This window comes from Vulpes vulpes, chromosome 3, assembly GCF_048418805.1.
Source record: "Vulpes vulpes isolate BD-2025 chromosome 3, VulVul3, whole genome shotgun sequence".
NCBI lineage: Eukaryota > Metazoa > Chordata > Mammalia > Carnivora > Canidae > Vulpes > Vulpes vulpes.
Window position 1 is genome coordinate 37622051 of NC_132782.1, and position 23886 is coordinate 37645936.

The 23886-nt window shown below is 49.0% G+C and overlaps 1 protein-coding gene across 3 annotated transcripts in view; it reads right to left on the bottom strand.

The window, feature by feature from the left end:
• The window catches only part of FNDC3B (fibronectin type III domain containing 3B), a 337274-nt gene that overhangs the window by 43784 nt on the left and 269604 nt on the right, over positions 1 to 23886 (bottom strand). For all 3 annotated transcript variants that reach the window (XM_072752211.1, XM_072752212.1, XM_072752213.1), the window contains exons 12-20: positions 14520 to 14644; positions 13177 to 13351; positions 11351 to 11437; positions 10234 to 10372; positions 8044 to 8115; positions 5490 to 5608; positions 3527 to 3632; positions 2501 to 2673; positions 29 to 142 (exon numbers count right to left, since the gene is read on the bottom strand). In XM_072752211.1, the coding sequence (XP_072608312.1) occupies positions 29 to 142; positions 2501 to 2673; positions 3527 to 3632; positions 5490 to 5608; positions 8044 to 8115; positions 10234 to 10372; positions 11351 to 11437; positions 13177 to 13351; positions 14520 to 14644 (1110 nt within the window). The remainder of the gene's footprint in view (positions 1 to 28; positions 143 to 2500; positions 2674 to 3526; positions 3633 to 5489; positions 5609 to 8043; positions 8116 to 10233; positions 10373 to 11350; positions 11438 to 13176; positions 13352 to 14519; positions 14645 to 23886) is intronic.

The following is a 23886-nucleotide window of genomic DNA, read 5'->3' on the forward strand; positions in this document are numbered from 1 at the left end:
GCCGATGCAGAACACACGCCTGACTTACCTCCCAACCCACTAGGACACAGCCATCAGGTGTAAAAGAAATACAAGGTGCTTTGCATTGTCCAGGAGGCCCTGCAGCAGTGGTGATTTCTGAGACATCAGAATAGGGGCCGTACTGAAAGAGAAGAACACACACATGCCTGCATGGACACTGTGCACACACGTGTGTCCGTGTGCATATGTAAGGGCCAGGCTAACACCACCAGCAGAACGGATTGAAAAATATCACCTAATGGCTTTCACCTTCAATGGAATGTGCCCCGGCTTTTTCCCACATACATTCCCTGAGTGGTAAACGCCTATTATATACGTAATCTTTTTATTCCAAAAGATCAGGTTTACCAAACATTCTTCCTTTACTGTGACACCAGAAACAAAAACATGCTGATTTCTTTCACAGCACAGTATTCTGTTTTAACATTTCTCACAGGACGTCAAAGAAAACGAAGTCAGATGTACACCGCAGCTTAATTGTTAACACACAAAAATCTGCTTGAAACTGGTGGTTAACAAATTCTGAGCTAATTCTTCTAGTTATTGGTATTTTCTACTTAGAAATGAATGCTCCTGTTAACCTGTTCTCGGTACGACCCCACCGTCTCGACCATCTCCAGGTTTATGCTGCACTCCTCTGTTCTTCATAGGGCCTTGGGTGATCACACTATTCACAGGCAACCACCATCATTCTGAGAGAACCATAATCACCCATTTTAATAGTGGAATTTGGGATACCACACATAGTTGGGGCAAAGAATAAAAGAAAATAATTTCCAGGCTAATGAAGCGTGTGACTCTGTTTTTCCAAAATGGGGGGGAAAAACCCAAAACACAACAACGAAAAAAACCACTCAAATTTTCCAAGATAACTTGCAAAGATGCCGGGCAGCGGGGGCAGATGGGAGAGATGCTCTCTGGAATAGACCTCAGATGCTGACTACAGTCAGATCTATGGATAACTTTCAATGTAATGGGAATAAACCAAGGCCGCTGACAGTTTTTTAGATGATAAATTAGTGAAAGGAGACAGAAAGTAAAACTCAGAGCAACAGAGCTGCACATCCATCTTTGTTATGCCAGAGATGCCCTGACCAGCTGATGGGAAAGAGAGCAAAACCAGTACGACAGTTGCTGTGGCATCTGTGGTCATCCTCTTCCACACTATTTTTAATTATATAAACTTGGGTGCATAAGCTTCCTTCTCATTGAAACATTTTTGTTTAGTTTCACAGTCATTCCCCCCCCTCCCCCCCCCGGAAGGAGTCTGAAATTCCTTCCCAACTGGGACTTGGAAGAAAGTCAGCTCTTGCTAAAGGTTTGGGATCCCACTTTGGAGCCAATGTCTTCACACAGAGTGTGGCCAACAGGCAAGGGACTGGAGACTAACAGGTTTCCCTCTGCCAGGCTCACGCAGGGCTGCCGAAAGCGAGGAAAAGTCACTGCCAACTCTGTGCTATCAGTTGTGCTTTCTTATTTTTAAAAATTCCATCAAAAATAAAATAAAAATTCCATCAATTAATTTCCCCTACTTATTTGTATGGAACTCAAGCGTACGACCCCCAGGCACGCCTGGGGGGCTGAGGGTGCACTGGAGAGCCTGACCGTTGCTGGTTACCTTGCTCTTACCATGACTCTCCCCCAACCTACGTTACTGTGCAACTTAAAAATAAAGGCGTAACACAGACACAGACTTTCGGTCTCTGCTGGACCATCTCCACACCTCCCAGGGAAGCAGCAGAAGGCGGAGAAGCGTTTCTCCGTCTTTGCTTGAAACAAACACAAGAAGCTGGCCTCCCTGGCCTCTACCCCACTCGGGTTCTGAAAACAGACCTAAGATACTGCTGGGTCATTTAGACACACTAAAGGAGTCATTACGTGGTCCTCACCGCCTGGAACCGAGCAACACCGTCAACGAGCGAGTGCAAGATTATTTTTAAAGTGGCCAAAAGCTTCAAAAGGGTGATCTTACCGACGTTGAACCCTTTCTTAATAGGATGATAGGACAGGGCCTGGAACCGAGCAACACCGTCAACGAGCGAGTGCAAGATTATTTTTAAAGTGGCCAAAAGCTTCAAAAGGGTGATCTTACCGACGTTGAACCCTTTCTTAATAGGATGATAGGACAGGGCGCCTGGGTGGCTCAGCGGCAGAGCATCTGCCTTTGGCTCAGGTCATGATCCTGGAGTCCTGGGATCGAGCCCCCCATCGGGCTCCCTGCCCAGCGAGTCTGCTTCTCCCTCTAACCTCTGCTCCTCCCCCCTGCCCTTGCTCGTGGGCTTGCTCGCTCTCTAATAAAATCTTTAAAAAAAAATGATATAAGGGTAAAATGAGATTTCCAATGCTGGGTTCAACAGATTTTACACACGCTTCTTGCATGGGTGTCGAGGCTGGAGAGACACTGTCGCGGACTCCGGAGGGGGCTGGGAGGGGAGAGCCCCGGATCCCGAGTACGTACGGCGTACAAGCTTGCACTCACCCCGCCGTCGTTCAGAGCCCTCACCCGGAAGCGGTACACGGTCCCCGGGAGCAGGTTGCCGACGGTGCACTGGAGCTCCGGCCCGTGGTACACCTCGGAGGCCACGTCCTCGGGTTCAGTCATCTCCACGCTGTACTCCGAGACCTCGCAGCCACTTTCGGAGGCAGGAACATCTGGGAACGGAGGATGCTTTGCATCTTACAACACTTTCCTGCCTGCACCTGACCAGCTCGCACGTGGTTTCCCACCGAGTTTGGGGTGGGGAGTCCCCAGCACCTTTCTTACACAAGACCTCCCTCCTCCCCCAAAGAAAAGAGATAAAGAAGCTTCTGAATGCTATCATCCGTACTAGCCCAAGCAAGTACACTGAACTACAGGAACGAAATAATTTGAAAACAACAGAATCATTAGGCAAAGTTCTTTACACCCTTAAGGAGAGGAAGCTACCGAAGGAATAAGTTAAAACCAGAGGTCGCGTGCAATCAAGATAAACGACCCAAAGCTGGTACCGTATGACATTATTTTGTAGACCTACGTGGTGGGGAAAGCAGTCTGATAGACTGGTGCGCGCTTCTCTCTGCGACTTTCCATGCTGTGGACAGGAGACGCTCACACAGCCTCAGTTAATACTGCAAAGTGCCGGGACCCCCAGGACAAAAGACGAGGAGAACGAGACGTCACCGTTCGGACCTCCTCTCGCTCTCCTCTCTCAATTGCACACAACTTTGCTTTTATGACTAAAGTGGAAAAGTTCCTGAAGAAGACTGGCTGCTCTGAGCGCGCCTCTAGGAAGGTGCCCTCGGAAGGACAGGGGGTGCCCGTGTGCGGCCCCAACAGGAGTGGGAGGCCCAGAGGCGGTGCACAGGGGAACACAAACCCGGGCTGGCACACGCTCAACAGGACGTGGGCATCTTTAACCCAAGGCACCGGGGTTTAGGGGACACGGCCGACCTCCTAACAAGGCCTTAAATCTTAAACCTCAGTCTCCAACCGTCCGGTTGCCAACGTGGAGATCCGCTCACTCACCCCACTCTAAGTGGACTTCTTTGTGCTTCGGTCGACCCAGGACCCTCGGGGGCCGGCACTGACCGGGGGCGATGCTCAGCGTGCGTGCGGGGAGGCTCTCGGAGCACTGCGGGAGAAACAGCGGACAGGCGGCTCTCAGCTACCGGAACTCGCTGGGCCTCCCCGTGCCAGGCAAGGCTACCCTGTGACTCAACAGCCACCACAATGGGATCACACGTGGGATGTGGACACCTGAGTGTTCTCAACGAGACCCCTCGCGCGTGCGATGGTAAAAATGATCACGTCCGAGGTCGGAGTCACAGACGTGGTTGCGTATTCTGAGCACACACTTGCTTTCCCTTCAACTACAATCCGAGAGATCCTCTGTGAGGACAGAAGGGGACACGGCACAGCAGCGGGATGACGTTTTTAAGCGGTGTCGCGAGTGGCTGGCCATCCACATACAGAGCAGAAAGGCTAATAGGACTAATATTAATCAGCTGAGTCTGACGTTGAGCAGCAGGCTCTGCTAATAACAGTTGGCCTTTCCGCAGGACGTGGCCGCATGAGGCCAGTGATGCGGAAGCCGAGCATCTCTGAGATGGGAGGGGGGGTGCTATGTTGCTCAGCCACACGCATCCTGTGTCCCGAGGACTCGTCCTCCGTACAGCCAGGCAGCACAGCCTCTGTGCCGGGCCTCACCCCAGGAGGGGCCGGCTGACCATCCGTGGCTTTGAGGGGAGGCATCCTAGAGGGCGCTGGCTCTGGAGGCCGGTCCAGCGCTCCCTCCATGCGGGTAGCCTCGACATCACGGTGCCGCTATCCTTGCGGGGCGGGGACACGGAGGAAACACCAGACGGCACTGGAGGTACGCTGACCGCTGACTGCACAGCCAGGCGCCCCGGCCGCAAGGATCCCCGTGAAAAATAAATCCACACAAGCCACCATCTCTCAGTCGCTCTTAGTGTTAATGGTTTCAAACCACAGTGTTAAATATTCCTCCCAGGAAAACGGCTTTTTACTATCCTGCCTTTCACTCGCTTTCTGAATGTCAGGTAAAGCCACCAGACAACTATCTTGCTTCTAGGGCCCTCCCTGTAGGTCTATAAGGTTATTCTGAGCCCAGGACAACACCGTGTGATCGAAACCAAGGCCCCTGACATGTTAAGTGGGCTGCTCTAAGGTCAAATAAACAGCAGATGTTAAGGGACAGGCTGCTGCGTACAGCTGTGTAGGTTGGGCACTGTCACACGGCTTTTGTGATGACTTTCCAGCAGATGGCAGTAAAGTACCTTGGGGAAGGTGTGTCTCTCTCACAAAGGCTGCCAGAAGGGGTAGCAGCAGAGCCCTACAAGAGGTCACATCTTTTGACTCTAAAGTCTATGCTTTTCTATTTTTTTTGATTTTTTATAAATTTATTTTTTGTTTGTGTTCAATTTGTCAACATATAGAATAACACCCAGTGCTCATCCTGTCAAGTACCCTCCTCAGTGCCCGTCACCCAGTCACCCCCACCCCCCGCCCACCTCCCCTTCTACCACCCCTAGTTCGTTTCCCAGAGTTAGGAGTCTCTCATGTTCTGTCTCCCTTTCTGATATTTCCCACTTATTTTTTTCTGCCCTATGCTTTTCTATTGTTGCAATTACGGAGGCTCCTTAGCTAATGTGAATGCCAGGTGACATTCAATTTTCAGCTGTCACATGTGATCACACCAAAGTCTTCCAGGAAACAGCTAAGTGACAAATGTACCTGGCAACACGGTAATTCAGCGGAGAATATTCTGGGCCTATTTTTTTTTTTTTTTTTTTTTTTTGTCCTCTAAAGAACAATTTAAAAAACAGCCTAGTTTCCATTCCCTGATGCGATACCGTGGCAGGTGGCATTACCACAATACATGCTGAGACCGTAATTTCATTCTGATGTTATTGACTGGTTGTCTGGATTTGACCCAAGAAGCTTGCGTCTACACCGGAGCAGAACCAACCTGACTGTGTCCACCAGTACTGATGCAGCATGCTCGGAGTTTGTACAAAGTGCCTGGTTTCAGGTGGGTGAAGGTGTACTCTGTAGCCGATCCACTGTACGCCACTTCCCACTGACTCGCTGTAAAACAAGGCTCGTGCATGAGTTTATGCCTTCTGCGAAAATGTAATAGTATTGACTGTTACTGATGAGAAAATGCTCCAAGGGGATTCCATGAGAACCGACGTCTCCTATATGTGTGTGTGTGTGTGTGTGTATATATATATATATTTTTTCTTTTTAATAGCCAAGGGCCCTCTTTCCATTTCCTTCACAAAGTTAAATATTTAAAATAACATGGAGTCATTCTTACTACTTAGTACTGCCGGCCAGACTACTTAATACTGCCCTTATTACATCTCCTGGCTATGAGGTCTGGATGCTGGAAACTACACAAGGTCTGTAGGTGGCACAGGGTGGGGGGGTGGGGGGTGACAAGCAGCGACCGAGGACAGTGTCAAGCAAGCTGTGAAGTGGGAGGCAGCCTTGGGCCCAGCCAGGTAGGGGGCAGGTGGCAGGAGGTGCCTGGGCAGGCTGGGACACACTGCAGTCTCTCCCATGGCCCACGGTGGGTGCGGTCCCCCTGCTGTCCTCGCAGAGCTCTCTCCAGCACAGAGACACCGGAAGGTGACAACAACGAGGCACTTGGTGGCGTGGCCTGGTTATTGGACCACCCCTTGGGGTCAGAGAAGCCGGTGGGGCCGCGAGAGGGCTCCTGATGTCTGGGGAGGTTGCTGACATGGAGGTGGGGGGGTGGGGGGGGTGGGCATCAGGGGCCTCCTGCCTCACAAATCTGAGCAGCTGGGCGCTCTCCCCCTAGGGCTGGGAGCTCTCCCTCCAGGGCTAGGTGCTCTCCCCCACCCAGGGCTTGGTGCTCTCCCCCTAGGGCTGGGTGCTCTCCCTCCAGGGCTGGGTGCTCTCCCCCACCCTAGAGCTGGGCGCTCTCCCCCTAAGGCTGGGTGCTCCCCCCTAGGGCTGGGCGCTCTCCCTCCAGGGCTAGGTGCTCTCCCCCACCCAGGGCTAGGTGCTCTCCCCCACCCAGGGCTAGGTGCTCTCCCCCACCCAGGGCTAGGTGCTCTCCCCCACCCAGGGCTTGGTGCTCTCCCCCACCCAGGGCTTCGTGCTCTCCCCCTAAGGCTGGGCGCTCTCCCCCTAGGGCTAGGTGCTCTCCTCCCCTAGGGCTGGGTGCTCTCCTCCCCTAGGGCTGGGCGCTCTCCCCCTAGGGCTAGGTGCTCTCTTCCTAGGGCTATACAGCCAGGTGACTATTTCACAAAAGCCGTTTCTCCACGAAGTTGTTTTAGGGAACATATTTTTGCCCTATTCCATGATATTTTACTCAAGTAACTTTTCCTCAGCTGCTTCTTATGACATATTTAGAATGAAGTCACAGGCACCAGGGCCAAGGGGCGGTGGGTGGGTGGGTGTGCATGTGCGGGTGTGTGTGATTAAAAAGCATTATTCTGACCCTGCTGGTCAAAAACTTGTGATGGGGCAAATGGGAACAGGGACCAGCTGAGGAGACTGCATTAAGCACTCGCTTCCTGCGCCAGCAGAACTGTTCACTTTAAGTAGAGAACGGCGTCTGCTTCTGATCTATCAGAGATCCACGAACATTCCAAATACACTTAGGTTCTCACAAGCAGCCGCTGCATACACCTGATTTCTCTCCTAGGTAGGTTTTCTAACATAAAAAATGAAATCAGGATTTTAGCCCAGGATATGATTTTAAGATCAGAACAGCTGTGCTCATCTCAAAGCATTCTCCTGTTTTCAGTTTAAAATAGGAGCTGACTGACGTGAAAACCAAAGTACTCCAGGTGGCTACTGTGGGACAGAATAAAAGGCAAGCACACACCTGCACTTTGCCTGTTTGCAAAAGGCACTGTTAATGCTCTTTTTTTGCCATATGCCATAAGTCACTTTTTTTTTTAAGTGAGTGGTTAAAGGGATTATCGGAGTGGCAAAATATGTCATTTTAAAAGTTCTGATGATTATACTTTTTTCTATTAAAACCCAATGAATTTTATTGGAAAAAAGATTCAAGAATTATTAAAAAGGCACTATTTAGGGAATTCTATCTTTAACACTGTACTACTTTAATCCACATAGAGTGGCAAGTGATGACTACTCTGACTCAGATGTTACAAATACCGAAAGACACTTGCTAAACTTGTTATAAAAGCGTGACACTGTCACTAGCTCCCGATAATACTATGTTCCGTTTGCTCTCACTGTACATGGGAATTTATAGATTACCGAACTCCTTTGCTGTCTCCACCTCATCCTTCCTGCTGATTGCTTCTGACTCTCTCTGCTTATAAGAGTTTCCAGAGAAAGCATGCCAAGACAGGGGGTAAAAATGTAATTATTCTATTAATTAGGGCCTCTGGTTTAAAGAAATGACATGGAAAATTTAAAGACATGATAAAAATGTATATTTTAAGTATATCTGATCCCTGATGGTGTCTGTACAAGAGAAAACTAGATTAGAGTAAAACAATTTCCCAAAACTTCACCTTCAGAATTTCCATCAGTAATCTCCAGCAAGTACTTGAGTATTTCTGAACCACCGTTGTCCTTTGGAGGATCTGGAAAGTAAGCAAATGTCGTATTAGGTATGAAAGGGCGTTAGTTTTTATTGGCCGATATTAGAACACAGAGAGTCACATCACATTATACTGCCTTAATTCTGGATTTAGTAAGCAAAAGACAAAATTGTTACTGCACTATTCTTGAAAAACAAAAGAAACAAAAACGTCAAGAGACCCTGAATGCTATCAGATATTCCAAGTCCTGGAAATGTGAAAAGAGTTATTTAGTGGAACATGAGCAAAATTCAAAATATGAATTGATTTTTCTAGCAGTTAATAAATCTACTTCGAGAATTCTGTTTTCTGCTCTTTAACATTTAGTAATTCTTATATAAGATGAAATCTATATTCCTCTTATTTTTATTCTTTACCTCACTTAGGTTACCAGTGACCAGGTTCTTTTCAGACAGAGAGAGAAGGAAAGTACAAAGTTTACTGGCAAGGCAAGGAAAACATCAGAATGTAATAAATCTGTTCCAGCAGTTTGCTACTAAGCCTACGGTATATCCCAAGCGAACCTGACACGCAGCCGAAGTTGCGGATCAATCAGTACGTGCACCAAAGAGGCGTTTTGAGAAGGGGTGCTGGCTTATTACTGGAGCCCTGTGGACTCGGTATTTACTCCACTGCTAACTTCGTGCCTACAAGTTTCCTTTTGATGAGAAAAATACTCTGCATTCTAATTTTGCAAGACTACGCAGAATTTACCTTTCCTGTCTGCCACCCCTCTATTTTAGATACAGATTTAGGAACTTTACTTCCCTTCTTTCACTTGGTGTTTCCATTAATGTGTACACACTTCAGTAGGAAGATACTTAAAACAGTAATGATGAAGTTCAATATTCTACAATATAGCTAATGAAAGTACACATTTAGCATTTATAGGACTTTGTAGGATCTTCTGAGAAAAAAGCTTCACAATCTGGCAAAAAGCACACCTGGATTTTTAGTTTCTCTTAATCATATCCATCCTCCAAGGAAATAGATACTCTAGTAATTGTGCATCAAAATTATTAGGTAACTTGAAACAGCTTTATGTCTCGATGGTTGATCCCTCAGTAGCAATTTAATAATACTGTATTTAAAATAAATACTTATGTAAGTAATCTCTACACCTAACTGGAGGCGCAAACTCATGACCCCAAGATCAAGAGTCATCTGCTCTTCCGACTGAGCCAGCTGGGGGCCCAAAGAGTTGAATACTTTAAATTCCCATGATTTGGCTGCCAAGTAAAATCTTATTTTAAATTTATCCTTTTATTTTTTGCCTTTTGGGTAGCTATGATGACACTTGAGTGATAATTATATACATCATAACAGTTTTACATATAATTGTAAATGTTTATCAGCATTCTAATGGCATTCATTTCTTTTTTCTTTTAAGTTTTATTTGTTTGAGAGAGAGAAAGAGATAGAGAGCACGTGTGCATGCGTGTGGGGGAAGCGCAGAGGAAGAAGGAGAGAGAAAGTCAAGCAGCCTCCAGCTGAGTGCAGAGCCCAATGCCAGCCTCGATCTATGACCCCTGAGATCACGACCTGAGCAGAAACCAAGAGTGAGAGGCTTAACCAAATGTGCAACCAGGCACCCCTCTGCTGGCCTTGATTTCATTGAAGTAATCCATGATGCAGAGGTGAACCACAATAGCCTTCTAGTTAATTCCCCCAAACACCAGATTTCTGGTTCCATGCAAATAATAACAAAAACTAAAGTTTCCCTAGTTCCTAACTTAAACATTCTGTACGTCAAAATTTACTTATGATGACATACCTAAAGCTTCAAATTTATTTTCAATATTAATTTATAAATCAATTTTTTATGCTAAAAATAAGCATTGGTATTGGTAAGGGCAAGCTACTGAAGAAATGAATATATATTCAGCGATTGTATAGGAGGAAAAACACAACACGGTAGAAATCATAAAGCAAGTAAAATGCTCTTAGAATTGTCTGTTTTACCAGTTGGTGGAACTGTCTGGATGTTTCTCATACATATATTCCAAATCTGTAAAACTCCCACAAATAATACCTTTTATTTCTTATTTTGGTTTGTCACTACTGAAGTTAGTTTTTAAAAACCTGTCAAAAATAAGCAACAGCAACAATAGCAAAACATACCCCATTTGACACTAAAGCCATGAGATGTAACTGGTCCTTTAATGAGGGGTCTTGTGGGAGGCCCAGGCCGGTCAGGACTTGTCGTACACACCAGAACTTCGCTTGGACAACTTTTCCCTTCCACATTCGAAGCCGTCAGCTAGAACACAACCGAAAAAAAAAAATATTAACATGCTTTAGATATCAGGTGTTGAAGAAATGGGAACTTTTTAACACGGCAAGATCACGGCATCTGTAAACTCACACAGACAGACACGCACATACGTTTCCTCTGTCTCCGTCTCAAACAGCTGAGTTACAAGTGTTTCCTTCCTGAGGTACTTATTTTCTGTAGGGTTAGCTATTAGCAATTAAAAATACAGCAATAAAGGCAAGTTTCAGCTAAAGACATTTTGTACCGTTTCAAGAAGACATAAAAAACATAACCGGTTATGTTACTGCCTGGCTCTTGGGAAGGAGAATAAGGCGAGGGGAAAGCAGGTGGAAATGCCCTTATTCAAGAGTAGGGCAATGCCACCTTGTGGAGAAATGCTAGCGCTTCCCTATGGTCTCAGAGCCAGCTCCAAATAACAAGGGTTTGTTAAAAATCAGAAACTATCGTTTTCCTCACACACTTCACTTGATCACCTGATAGCTACTTATTTATTTATTTTTTTAGATTTTATTTATTTATTCATGAGAGAGAGAGAGAGAGAGACATAGGCAGAAGGAGAAGCAGGTTCCCTGCAGGGAGGCCGATGTGGGACTCAATCCCAGGACCCTGGGATCACGACCTGAGCCAAAGGCAGATGCTCAACCACTGATGATAGCTACTTACTGAAGGACCACTACACGCCCAACACCATTTGGCCCCCGGATCAGAGAGGGCTGGGTACAATCAGAAGACATGCTTCTCTCACCAACAGGCACACACACAGGGCTGTGTGCACATCAGTAAATAGAGCTTTTCTATCTTAACTCTAGTAAAGCGCAGTGAACTCTAACGGTTAACCCACAGGGTCCATTCGGAATGGTAAATGGCACAACGTAAGACAGCCTCTCTTCTATACCTCTCTTCTATACCAAAATGACGGACTTCTATACCAGCCTCTCTTCTATACCAAAATGACGGACTCACCCTGAATTTATACTGTGTGCTTCTCTTGAGATTTTTCACAGTACAGGTTAAATCCTCTCCAGTGTATTTCGGGTGGAAAAGGTTATCCTGCAAAGGCAAAGCCAGAAAGAAACATCAGTGTCATCGAATCCCGGGCATTACTAAATACCTCTGTGTTTAGGATTTTTCCATTGCCTCTTTCCAACACCACCAGCGGTCAGAGGTCTGGCAGGGCCTGCAGAGAAGAGTATCAGCGTCCACCGTGCTGTGCATAGCACTCTAGCTTGAAGTAAAAATTTGACTCTATCCCACTGTAATTTCTCCTGGGTGCACTGAAGTTTACTGTGAGGCTAATACTAATGTGAAGGAGAACAATGCTCTCCCCGTGAGAGGATGCAAATCTGCTTTGGGACAGAGCAGACTTCTCTGGTTACTCAATAAGCATCTTAAACAAAGGACGAAACCACCAAGCAGCTCTATGTGACAGAGCAGTATGTGCTTTCAAAAAAAAAAAATGTATTTAATGTTGTTATTAAAAAAAGCCTCATCTTTCGAGGTCTTTCACCGTCTAGCTGCAATGTGCTATTTAACAAACTGCGGCTGAGGTTTCTGACCACACAGTGTCCTCTTCTGGCCAAGGAGGAAAGGACACTTTGGATGGGACAGGCACGATCCTTCAAAGGGACAAATAAGCCACTAGAAGCTGTGCATCCAGGACTCATTCCACGTATTCTTGATCGCGCATCCCTCCATCTCTCCATCTCTCCATCTCTCCCTCCATCTCTCCATCAAGTTTTCCCGAGCGCCTTCTCTGCATCAGGACTCCCCCACATGTTCCCGGGGTTCAGCACCACCCAAGAACAGACAAAGCCTTGCCCACCTGGTAGTGGTGGACAGGTGGACACAGTGATCAGAAACATAAAACCTGCACAGAAACATGAAGCATGTGGTACGGGGTTAGTGCTACGACGAAAATGACCAAGCCGGTGAGAGGACACAGCAGCGGGTCTGCTGGGCTGCCGGTTACGTAAGGCAGTCACACGGGGCTCCCGGAGTTTAAACTACGTATAATTAAAAATTCAGTTCCTTGGGCCCACAGCCATACTTCAAGTGCTCAATTGTCACATGTGACTAGGTGCGACCTTCAATGGATAGCACAGACTACAGATCGTTTCCATCTTTGTGACAAGTTCTATTGGGTAGTGCTGTTTTACAGGGGGGTCAAGGAAGGGCTCTCCACAAGTGACCCGTGAGAGGAGACCTGAAGGAAAAGAGGGAAATGAGGCCCAGGTAAGTGGAAGGGCCTTCGAGCTACAGGGCACAGAAAGTGCAAAGGCCCTGAGGCCAGAAACAAGGACACGCAAGAAAGGTCTAATGGCACAGGACCCTGCAGGCATCCTGAGGGCTCTGGCTTTTATTCTGGAAGGGAGGGGAGGCCCAGAGATAGGAGAGTTCCGAGCAGAGCCCGGACACCCTCTATTCTACGTGACATTACCCAGGCTTCCTGTGGAGAACAAACTATGGTTAGTAAGGGAGAGGGGAGGGAAAATACTTAAAGAGAGCACCTCGATAATCCAAGGATGGGGTGATGGTGGCTTGGGAAAGGGTAGTAGCCTTAGATATTGAGAAACGGCCCGATGTCTGGTCTCCCAATTTCCTGGCTTCCCCAAGCAGGAGGACAGGAGTGTTGCTCCCTGAGGTGGGGAAGACGTGGGAAGCACCGGCTGCTGCTGGCGGTGGGAGCAGTAGAGATTAGGAGCTACTGTGGTTTTCATGGTGTTCTGTCCGTTACGATAATACCGACTTACACAGAACAGACGCACGCGTGTAGAATCTGCAAAGCTTACATTTTCATCCTCCTGGATTTCCAAGGTGTAGGTGACCACTTCCTCAGGTGAACAGCCTTCCGGTTTGTTCCACTGCAACGTGACCCATGTGACCCCAGCTCGAACAAGTCTTGGTGCAGAGGGCATCTGAGGAATGTTTCCTAATGTGTAACACACCACCTCCTGGCTATAACCACTGCAGAGAGAGACCCGGTAGGACACACAGTTAGGAACATGGGAGGGCTCTTGGCATTTTAAAAGAGGACGGATCGGCTTACCTACTGCCCCGCTTGCTCAGGTTGGAAAGTCTGGGGCACGACAGATTCAGCAAACCAAGGCAAGCATCCTTTATGTGACATTCCCTACCCCGACTCCCAATTTGCCTGACTGCTTGCCTTAGTCTGTGACGACAAAAGCACACGACACTGCGGGACCACATAGTTAGGAAGGTATTTCCCCTGCAAGCACCAAGGAGAAAGCATAACACCGCAAGGTCACTGAGCTATGACCCACGGCCACCAAGGGACCTTCAAATCAATGTGGGCACAAACAGTTGTCTGTTGACGAAACAGAGATCTTACAAATATATACGGTGCTGTATTTCCAGAAATCTATGCTGCTTCCAAGGCACTGACAAACCCCTGGAGCCTTTATCATCATGACTTTTCAACCAGCAGACTGAAAATGCACCACTGGCTATCACGGGTTGGGGGAAGAGGGGGCCATAAAACCCTGCGATACTCTTGAGGCTGGAAAAGAGCCGGAGGACCAATGATGTGCTGAACCTTTAAGATTTTCAATATGTGGTGATGAAAGAAAAAAGAATTTCCCCTTCATCGAGAGTTACCCAGGAAGGGCAAGTGAAATATGGTCTTTTCAAAGTGTCTTTAACCCCCGGGTACCCCCCTGGACACCTGTTTTGGCTTTCCTTCCGCAGCTCGGAGGCGAGCCGTGTACCCCAGGCAGTGTGGGTTTTCTCCAGTCCTGTGAGGCCTGTGTGCCCAGGGCTTGCCCACCAGGGCTGGCCCAGCACCCCTTCCTCTCGATCAGACAACCTCAAATGCAACTGCATGAGTCGCTTACTAAAGTGATGTAAGGACAAGGCAAGTGTTCTGAAAAAAAAAAATAAAGCCTCAATAGGGATTTCTTTCAAAATCTGAATTGCTACCTTCATCTGGGCCTCCAGGGACCCCTCGTGGGGTCTTTGCTTCACAGCTTGTGGGGCTGCACAGAGGCCACCTGAGACCCATTCTACCCTCCGATTAGCGGGCTTCCAAGGTGGCTGGGTGTGGGACACGTGGATTCACGCCTTCCAGCATCACCACATGAGAGCTGAACAGTGCGAGGGCAAGGGACCGTCATACCTGGTGCCAATGTCATTCCGAGCAGCCAGCCTGAACGTGTACCCCATTGCCGGACAGAGCTTTGTCAACTTGCAGTGCTTCTGACTCCCAAAGAAGCACTGTCTGAAGCCACTGTTTCTTTTTCCCTGAAAGAGAACAGGGAGACAATGCGCGTGATTTTTAAAAAATAAATGAATAAATGAGGTCGAAGGTGTTTGGAATATTGCTTCGTTTCCTGGTTTGGGTGAACAAAACCAAGAGGAGGAAAGCTCCTAGGGGGAGTGTTCGTTTGCACACGAAGGCCTTGACAACGCAGCGTCATCCTTAACGTGAAGGCACTACAGAAAAGTCCAAGACGGAGACCAGACCAGTCCCACATCATCCTTGTGGTCTTTCTGAAGTGGCTCTGGTAACAAAGTTAAAACAAAAAAACAAAAAAAAGGGCCTCTCAGGTATAAGGCAATGCTCAATTTCTAAGATCTCCCTCACTTGGGTCGGTCAAGTTGCCCAGTCTGACCAACCGAGAGTGAGCCTGCAGCCTTATCTCAGGGATGGCGAGTTCTGGAAAGGCAGAGTCATTGCTGAGTACCCGAGGCTCAGTCTAATGGGCTGAGTGAGCCTGAGAAAGCAAGGCCTCCCCCAGTCTCCTCCCTCCTTTCCCACTTTGCCCCATGTCCCTCGTCCCTGAACACATGCATCCATGCAATGGGGACCTGCTTGTTGGTTGGTCCCTGAACCCTGGTCACATGCCTGTGACTCAGTTGCCCTCCTCTGCTCCCCTCATGACCAGGCCTTGGACAATCAGGGAGCTCAGTCACTGCTGACGGACTTCAACATCCGGCAAGCGCGTGAAACGTCGGCTGAGTTCACCTCTGTGTATTAGCACTAACTCTTTAAGTTTCTTACCAGGCTGGATATATGTTTTTAATACCTTTCTAGCCTCATGTGATGCTTCAAATTCTTTGCAGTAAAAAGAAAATGCTCTGGAGGGTTGTGTTAATAGACCTACAAGTAAGAAAAAACCCCAGCTGCCCTGCACCCTGCTCAGGTGTAGGATCCTCACGTCGGCGGTGGGACACAACAAATATTTCACGCTCATAATCCCTGGTACTTTATCGATGCTCGTGCAAAGAAAACCACAGGCTAACCCTGAGTGAATCTTAGCAGTCTGGTCAGACGGCTGGGCCCTGGGCCTTCCGAAACATGTTTGAAGTTCTCGATTTATTTTATAAAGAGGGATGAAAGCACATTTTTCTCCTAGGCAAATTTAAGCATTTCCTTCCTTGAAGCGGGCCTCCGAATGCTTACCACTAAAACACGTTCCAGGTGAAGTTTAATTAAAAATAAAATAAACATACAACGAGCTTGAAGGGTCACAAGGGCGAACGGATTAAAAATCACCCCGGCACATTCATCCTCAGCCGAATACCCCGCCCTCCCCTCCACAGGCAAGGCGGTGCCCTTTCCAGGAAGGGAGCGGAAGTCCTTTTAATCTTTAAGATTCAAAGTTCACATGATCAAGGTTCCAGAGCCCACGCAGATGCAAACAGGAGAGCGTAACGGTCCCCTGCTGCTGCGTGCGCAGAGTCACCGGGCGGCTGGCCTGTCGTGCCCTCCTGCTTGCGTTAACCATGACTGTGGAGGCTGCTGCAGACTAGGTGTTCAGAGAAAACCATTGACACGTACATCTGCATAATCACACCCAGGGTCTGATTATGCTGTGTGCACGCCCCGCTATGCTCTGTACCCATCTCACGCTGTAGCGTGATCTACCTTCTTTCCTCTTCTATTTCGGAGCTCAGAGTAAACAGTGCAAGAAAGGCACATCCTGCCGCCACGGAAGCCTCATCCCTTCCAAACCCGACACTGGCTCCCCTTCAATGCCTCATTTTTCCTATTTCTTTGTTTGGTCTCCTTTGCCCATTTCTGGTGCTTAGAACTACAGCCAGTAAATAAAAGTCAGTCTGTTCCCTGCTAGGTTGATTTGCTTTAATATGGTAAAAACCGGACTGTCTGTGGCTTAAATGAGAAAAAAAGAATGGGGAAGATGGATGATGGGGACTAGACTTTTCTTTTAAAGGGGCCAAAGCACTGGGGCTCACGGGAGAATTGGGGGGAAGACGCACTCCATGACCTTCAAGACGTTTTTCCTATGTTGCTAACATTTTTCCCCTCCTACTTCAGTATCAAGAACAATTACTAAATAAGCTCCGACTTGTTTAGATAAAGCACGCCAAATTTTCCATTTTAATACCTGTCAAGATGTCCTACTATGCGCACAGTCCTTAACAACAGGTGGACAGGCTCAGAGTTGCTGGAACCTTAGAGCCAAGTTCCAGAAACAGTACCTGTGGAGTCTGGAGGGGTAAGAGTACAAAGAGCTCACAGCACGAAGGGAGCAAGCTTGTTGGTAAATGTTTAGAAGTCACTGAGAACAAAGTAAAAACAAGGGGAAGCGGGTTCAAACTACTTCAAGACACGAGAGAAGTTTGGAGTAAAAGGAAATACTCACGTGTGACATGGAGTTTAATATAAAAGGGTATCTGGGAAGGAAAAAGAATTGTTCACAAAAGTCCACGCGGCACAAAAGTGAACTACAGCTGCGAGGTCAGCAAAGGAAGGCAGGGGATGCCACGGGTGCCAGCGTCACCCTGGGCTTCTGGGGCAGGGGCAGGTGCGTGCAGAGCTCCGGGGCTTGGGCTCCGGGGTGAGAACATGTGATGCGGAGAATTGCTCTGTAAACCAAGGAGGCGGCCAGGTTGCAAACGGCTTTTCTAAAGGAAATATTATCCAGTTTTTCTTGTTGATAGAAAGGAGTAGGGTTTAAAAAAAAAAAAAAAAGGTAATGTTTTAGAAGAATGAAGGATTCTGATGAACTGATGGGGGCAGTAATGTGTTTATCCTTGTTTAGCAGAAACTGTATGTCATGATGTCTAAGCATCATGTCAGTGAAGTTTTACAGAAGGAAAATCCTAACTTCCGTATTTTTTAGGTAGCGTGGCTCCAAATGATTTTGAGAGATTATGATCTCTGGCAGGTACTCCCTTCTAGGAAGGCCTAATTTAAGCTACACAGGATTACTGAGATATACTAGCTTTCCTTGGAAACTTACTTTCTAATCATTTAAGGTCAGCCGTGCAAAGTTTCCTACTAAAACACGGTCCTAAGAGGAATGAGCATCTCTCGACGCTTTTTAGGTCTGCTGCCAATAGTGTGGTCAAGCGCAGCCGGCAGGGACACCCGTGGCCCCGGCCTTGTCCTGGGCAGCTGCCACGGGTAGGCCCCATGTGCTGTGTCATACAGAGGAGAGAGAAAGAGGGGGGTCCCCGGGCCTAGCTGTTGGTGGGTCTACAAGGGAAGGGCTGAGACGTGGATGCTCAGAAGCTCCCGACGTCTGCACGTGGGGCGGGGAGATGGGCAGCGCGCGGGCAGCCAGCATCAGAACCCCCGGGCATGAGCAAGAAGTTCCTGCCTCCCGAGGAATGAACCTTCACCCCAGTGAGACAAAGCGCAGAAAGGAGGCTCCGAGCGCACGCCCACCGTTGTTCTGGAACAGGGCCAGGCACGGGGCTCCCAGCCCAGGTTTCTATCGCCAGCGTCCACACACCACAGAGGGCAGATCTCAGGGCCCCCGGGCTGGTTTCCACCCCAGCACCCAGGCACCCCCAGATGCTTGCTTCTCCAGCAAAACTGGGCTCAAGGACCAGATTCAGCTTTCCTAAACGTGAGGAAACGTCGGGAGCACGAAGCCGCGGTGTGCTGCTACCTGCAAGGCACGCTGTCCCCCTCCTTTCAGCAGAGTCTCCTCCTCGCGGTCCCCTGGGCCCACGGGTCTGGCTCATCTGTCATCAGCCCATACCCACAGCAGCCTGGGCGCCCCAGATCCACACCCACGGCCCTGAGACAAAGGAGCTGGGTCCTGGCCAGGGCGCGGGTGCTGAGCTCCCGGTCACAAGCACCCCCCGCCCCCACCCCGGGAGGCAGCCAGCTGCGCAGACACAGGGCTTCTGAGCACATGGGTCCTCCCGGGCCCCAGCTGCTCACTTTTGCCTCCACCTCCCCTCAGCACAAAACCAGAAGCACGTTGCGTATTAGGTATGTTCTAGGCCCCAGGGACGGCCTCCTCTCCGTTCCAGCCAGCCGGGCTCCTTCAGGCAGCCCACCCCCAAAACACAACCCTCACTTTGCAGGAAGGTCGCCCACTTGGTTCCCAGCCCCGATAATAACCATCAGAGCCCTTCCAGTCCTGCAAGCTTCCTGCGGAGCGGTGAAGAGCGTCAGTGCTCGGTCACCTGCACCCGCCCCGTTGGACCGAGGAAGGGCAGGGACGGAGAAGGAACCACGGGGAAGCTTCGGGAACGGGGACTTCTGCGCGGCTGAACAGCAGAGACGGACCCTCCCTCAAACTCTGGGAGGAGTAGGGGGAAAGGAGATGCCTCCTTAAACAGGTGATTCTTTAAAATAAAACTCAGAGATAAATTATAAGTGTAAAAGGCCTCAAATATTCTTAAAGAACAGTTTCTATTTTCCTAACTTATTTTCTGCCCTTTTCCTATTCACTTAAGTATTTTCCCCTTTCTTTCTAATCTATAGTTTAGATTTTTGAAAAAAATTTCATAGCTCTTAAATCAACTCACAACGTATTTCCTAATCATCTTCTCCCCACCCCCCCCCGATAAACATTTTGCTGACCGCCTGCCTGCTGAGTTACCAAGGGAAGAGGACACAAGCTCCTGCTTTACAAGTGTGACACGTGGCAGGAGAACTGTTCATCCCGGGGGTTCCCTGTCCTTATCACTAAGGGAACAGGCGGGGATCTCTTCCATCTGTGAGCGGAGAAGGGCCTGCGTGTCCCCGGGCCGCACCCTGCTGGCTAGCAGGCGGTGTCGGTGCCGGGTCAAGGATGAGTCCCCGCCTACCTACCACTGCACCTCTGGGCACACAGTTGTTTTCCTGCTCCCAGAACACTTGGAAGAGGAGCAGGAGCAGGAGCAGGAGCAAGAGCTCTATCACTTTTCCAAGCCCACGACCTTGTACGTGATCACCACAGGCATAGTACCCAAGACGCTCTGTACGTGCCATACAAAGAGGAAGGATTTGTAATGGTTTCTCACGACTAAGAAAGTCCTTTCCCTTGAATTTGAGTGGGCGTGGACAGGCCTGTAATGGGCAGAGTAGAGGAGAAATGAAGCTGTGCGACTTGCAGACATGGGTATGAAGAGGTGATGAGGCTTCTGACTACCCCCCCGCCCCCAACACTCACCTTCTCAATTCTGACTCCCCCGGGGCTGCCGTGGTGTGAGGCAGCCCCCGCTGAGGTTCCGCCCAAGCCAGCAGTGACCGCTAGACTCGCGAGCGAAGAGTCCAAGAGTCCGGCCCCCGCCGATGAGCCTCCCCGCCCACGTGGAGCTCACGTGGAAGACACACAAGCCGTTCTCCCAGCACCCGGGTCCAAGTTCCCGGCCGAGAGTCCGTGAGCGTAAGAAAGTGATTGTTTTAAGCCATTAGGTTTTGAGGTCATCTGTGACGCAGTATCACACGCATCTATTTTGATGTCCATATATGTTGAAGAGTGTGACCTTTTCAGTAAACTTTTATAAATTCCTCTTGTGCTGTAAATACCTAGCAGGTAAGGGGGTGGACGTGTACGCGCTACACCTGAAGTGTTTGACGTCTGACTGAATAAAAGGTTCCATTTTCTACATGCACTCGGTACATGCCTTTTTTTTTTAAGATTTGATTTATTTATTCATGAGAGACACAGAGAGAGAGAGGCAGAGACAGAGGCAGAGGGAGAAGCAGGCTCCCTGCAGGGAGCCCGGTGTGGGACTCGATCCCAGGACCCCGGGGTCATGCCTTGAGCCGAAGGCAGGCACCGAACCGCTGAGCCACCCAGGTATCCCAAGTACATGCCTTTTTTCCTCAAAGCCAACAGAGTAAGGCCTCTGAAGAGATTTTAAGAATTTTTGTAGAAGCTAAAAAATGTAATCAGATTCCTAGATGATAAAACCAACCAAAACCGTCACGCACTTACTTCATCCAACGGAGGAACATGTAATAGCACTATCCTAAAAGCTGTAGAGAACCGTGGGAAGGTTTTTAAATACAGACACGCAACGGTCTTTGGGGGATTGTTCAGGTATGACATGGCTCAAGGCCACTGGAGTGAGCAAATTAAATAACCTTGCACAGGACCCTCCACGTGTATCCAGGTTTCCACCTCTCTGTGGTCTGTTACGAACACATAAAGGAATAAAGTTCCCGTGGAGAAATCAATTTACGGTGGGTCTGCTTATTTAAAGACTGCTATCCAAGTATATTAAAAGTATTTGATCCATTTCATAAAATGCAACTGATTTTTAAAGTTAAAAACATGTTTGAAAGCAAATGTGTTAGGGACGTCTGGGTGATCCTGGGGTCTTGCGATCAAGTCCCACATCGGGCTCCCCTTGAGGAGCCTGCTTCTCCCTCTGCCTGTGTCTCTGCCTCTTGTGAATCAATGAATAAAATGTTAAAAAAAAAAAAAAAAAAGCAATGTGTTAATTTGTAAAACTATGTAACTAAAAGGCTGAAAACAGAACTTGTTTCTCAGGTCGGTTCTCCTTCTTTATTAACTCATGGGTCTTCATCAAGCTGTCCTCAGTTCTTAGGAAGACGAATCCCCTAAATGGGTTGGTTTCCCATTAAGGACTTCATCGATCCACGGCCGGTTCTGTACAGAGAACTCGCGCATAATATTCAGGCTACGGTATTTTTCTGCCAAGAGTGATTCTGTAGACGGTGGGGAATGTGGTTGCTCTAACATTTCCAATTAGCCTGGCACTAACAACCCTGGGAGCTGGTATTCCCAACACTGGCACTAACAGATGAATTTGGCTGATATTTTCAATTGCCTTCTAATTAATAGGTTGGAAAGGACCCTTCCTGTTCCTCTTTATGACAGCTTCATTCCTGGCACAAGGAGGTCCGGATGGCCACCACCAGGGCGTTGGAACCCACGGTGAACCACCGCCCTCTGGTCATGGGAACTCTCCCCGCGGTGTCTTGATCTGTGGCCTCCTTCCATGGACCTTCTCTTACAGGTTCTTTTGCAGTCATGCCCGCTGCCTTCCGGGCTTGCTCTCACCAAGCCCAGAGCTGCCTGCTAACTAAGTTACACCAATTTGGTTATCGCGTGTCCTGTGCTCATGGCCCAGGGGCTGCTAGAGCCAGACGTGGGCTGAGTGACGCTGGGCCGGGCACTCTCTGTGACAGTCTACTTTAATCTGTCAAAAATGGCAATGATAAATCAAATAAAAAATAAAGTTGCACTCGCCAACTGAACTCCTGCCAGCCTCCAAGATTCCGTCTGCTAGTACGTCTATATTTAGAAGTTGTTCTAGCATTGGCCGACCCTAGGCAACATCAAAGATAAATGTTGGCTTGAGAAGTAAAAGAGCATGGATGCGTTCAGCATAACCATATAGAAGGAGGGGTTCCTAACAAGGCCGGGGGGGGGGGGCACTCCCCATCTGGGTGGATTCAAAGGTTCCTGGTGCCAAACCTCACTCTCCCCCTCGGTCACGGCTCTTTCCTTTTGAGCACTCTGGCACAGAGGAACTTTCAAAGGTAAGAAAAGGGGGTGGGATAGTTTGTGTTGCATGTTCCTAAATAAATACTGCATGCATTTTATCCTTTGGCATGCTGGTGTTTTGCTCTTGGTTTTTCTACACCCCCCCCCCGCCCCGCCCATTAGGGGGAGAGGCTGAGCTCCCTGAAATAGTCCCGGATAATCATCAGGTCCTTGGATTTCAAACAAACCAACACAATGTTCCTATACATCCCTCCAAATATGGGGGATCATCTGATGTCCAGTGCTTTGGTAAGACCAGAATGTTGAGACCGGCCCAGAGAAGGGAAAGGAAGGAACAAGGGAAGGCGACTGTGGAACAGGCTGCCGGCAGTATTTACGTGCGTGAACCAAGGCAGGGATGGACTCAGCCCACCACGGGTCACCGGCCACCTTCCAGCTGGCAGCCAACAAGCACGAAAAACAGGAGTTGATAAATTAGGTGCCATGGACCAAGATGGGTATGTGTCATCTCAAAGCAGCCAGAAGCTGCCCACAGAGTCTGCTACCCAAACACATCCTAACCCATCCTGTATACATGGGACAAATACATGGGACACAAGGCAGGGGAGAGATCAGCTTCCGGGGTACACAGGTCTGGGGCTGAGGTCCCTAAAACGGAGGGCTCCTTTGACCTCAGCTCTACCCTTGGTACCTGACCCTCCCTGAGTTCTCAAGCCCCTGCTGGCCTACGTCCCTCCGACAAGCTCTCGTGGAGGAAGCTGTTCCTCTGAAGCCACCCTCGAACGTGGCAGTGAAGGTCTGTGACGTGCCAACAGTTGGCCTCTCTGCGGGGGTGCTGATTGGGCTGGAGACACTCCTGTGAAGGATGCTGCATGATGGACAAAGCACGAAGGACCCTGGGACCCTGCTCGCCAGTCTCCGTGAGGCCGTCCCCCAAGAAGGACTAAAAGGGCACCGGGCCTGGCACAGGGCACCTTCCCTCACACTTTGGTCAGGCGTTGGAGACGGCCTGGGGGGTGCCACAGGCCTTCCCGGGTTTCTCGCTGGACCAGTGCTAGGCTACCTACGGCAGCGTGCATCTTGGAGGAGGAAGTGGGGGCCGTGTTCTCGGAGGAGGGCTCTCCTTCCGCACTGGGGGAGACCCAGGAAGTTACTCGGCTTGCTAAAGCTTCAGGACCTCTGACGACGACTGCTGTGCCACCAGAGGGGACATGGGCAAATTCACTCATGCCGAGGAGCACTCTGAAAGACTATCGATACGAACGATGCGACCCCTAAGCTAAAAAGCAATCTGTTTAGTCAACTGGGTACCCAGCACCTCCTGGGGGCCAGCTCAACCCCTAAATGAGCTAAGCAGACTCCTCCTGAACTAGGTGTCTGGGAAGCGACCCCCCACAGCCTGCTGTTGGCCCCCCGTGGTCTCTGCAAGAGGACCGTTGAGCATGGTCTGGCTTGCTCACGGGTCCCCAGGGCCTTCAGGGGGCCCTACCTACCACTGGCCTTTTCTGCTCTTCCTACTTCAAATGACAGTTTCCTCGACTTCCGTGGCATTTATGTCATTCTTCGTTGCCTGTGTTTTACAGCGGTGTTGGCTCCTTAGTCACTGCAACAGCCAGATGTGAAATTCCTATTCGGACTAGCTGAGTCACATGTGAGAAAGATTCTTGGGAACTGTACTAGTCACATTCCCACAAAGCTATTTTTCTGGTTCTCTCGTATGTCTCCTCCATGTCACGTCCGGAAGCCAAGCTAATGGCAAATTAACATCTATATATAGCGTGGACATCCGTGTTTGTTTAGTGCAAGCCAGAGACA